Raw genomic sequence first — 625 nt, 5'->3', positions numbered from 1 at the left:
GCCGGAGAGCACCCGCGTATAGCTCCGGCCGGCAGACGTACGCGCCCGCAAGGCTGGACCAAATTCGGCCAGTGCCTCGAACCCCAAGTGACCTCACCCCCCCCCCCCCCCCCCCCTAGGAACTCGGTTGACCTGGGGGACCAGTGGAGTGGGGCGGCGGGAACATTCTCCCAGCCCCCTCCCCCTCGCGCGCGTACGCCCACCGCCGGCCGCATATACCCCCCCTCCCGGCGAGTGGGGTCTGCTCTGTGTTTAGCACACCCTTCAGGGACGGCAATCCAGGCACCGGATCGGTTGGACCTGGTCCCGTGGGTAGTTCGCAGAGGGATATTGTGATTATCTATTCAACACAACATGACCTTGGAGGCTGTTCTCGAGTGCAAGCCAATTGAGGGCTTTAATTGGATCCATCGGTGGGTACTTATCTCGTCAAGTGCCGACGGATGTGCACCTGCGTGGCTCGCCCCGGGCTCCGCCTCTGGCTGGGCTCGAGAGATGTGGCCGCAGGACGATCATGCGTGGAGCCCAGGCCGAGTGTGTCTCGTCGCCGACGCAACGGAGAGGCCATTTGAACGGCCCCGATATCACACACTTGTGGCGCTCGGAATGTGTATGTCCCCTCCCC

The 625-nt window shown here is 63.8% G+C and overlaps 1 protein-coding gene across 1 annotated transcript in view; it reads right to left on the bottom strand.

Annotated features, from left to right (window-relative positions):
- The window catches only part of H696_01551 (hypothetical protein), a gene marked incomplete at both ends in the record, with an annotated part of 2308 nt that extends 1897 nt beyond the window's left edge, over positions 1–411 (bottom strand). Inside the window, one exon of the mRNA XM_009495450.1 lies at positions 360–411. Coding sequence (XP_009493725.1) covers positions 360–411 — 52 coding nt within the window. The remainder of the gene's footprint in view (positions 1–359) is intronic.
- Positions 412–625: the final 214 nt, after the last annotated feature.

The sequence above is a fragment of the Fonticula alba genome (genome assembly GCF_000388065.1).
Source record: "Fonticula alba strain ATCC 38817 unplaced genomic scaffold supercont2.2, whole genome shotgun sequence".
Lineage (NCBI taxonomy): Eukaryota > Rotosphaerida > Fonticulaceae > Fonticula > Fonticula alba.
Note: the sequence above shows the minus strand (reverse complement) of the source record. Positions and strands in the feature narration are given on the sequence as shown.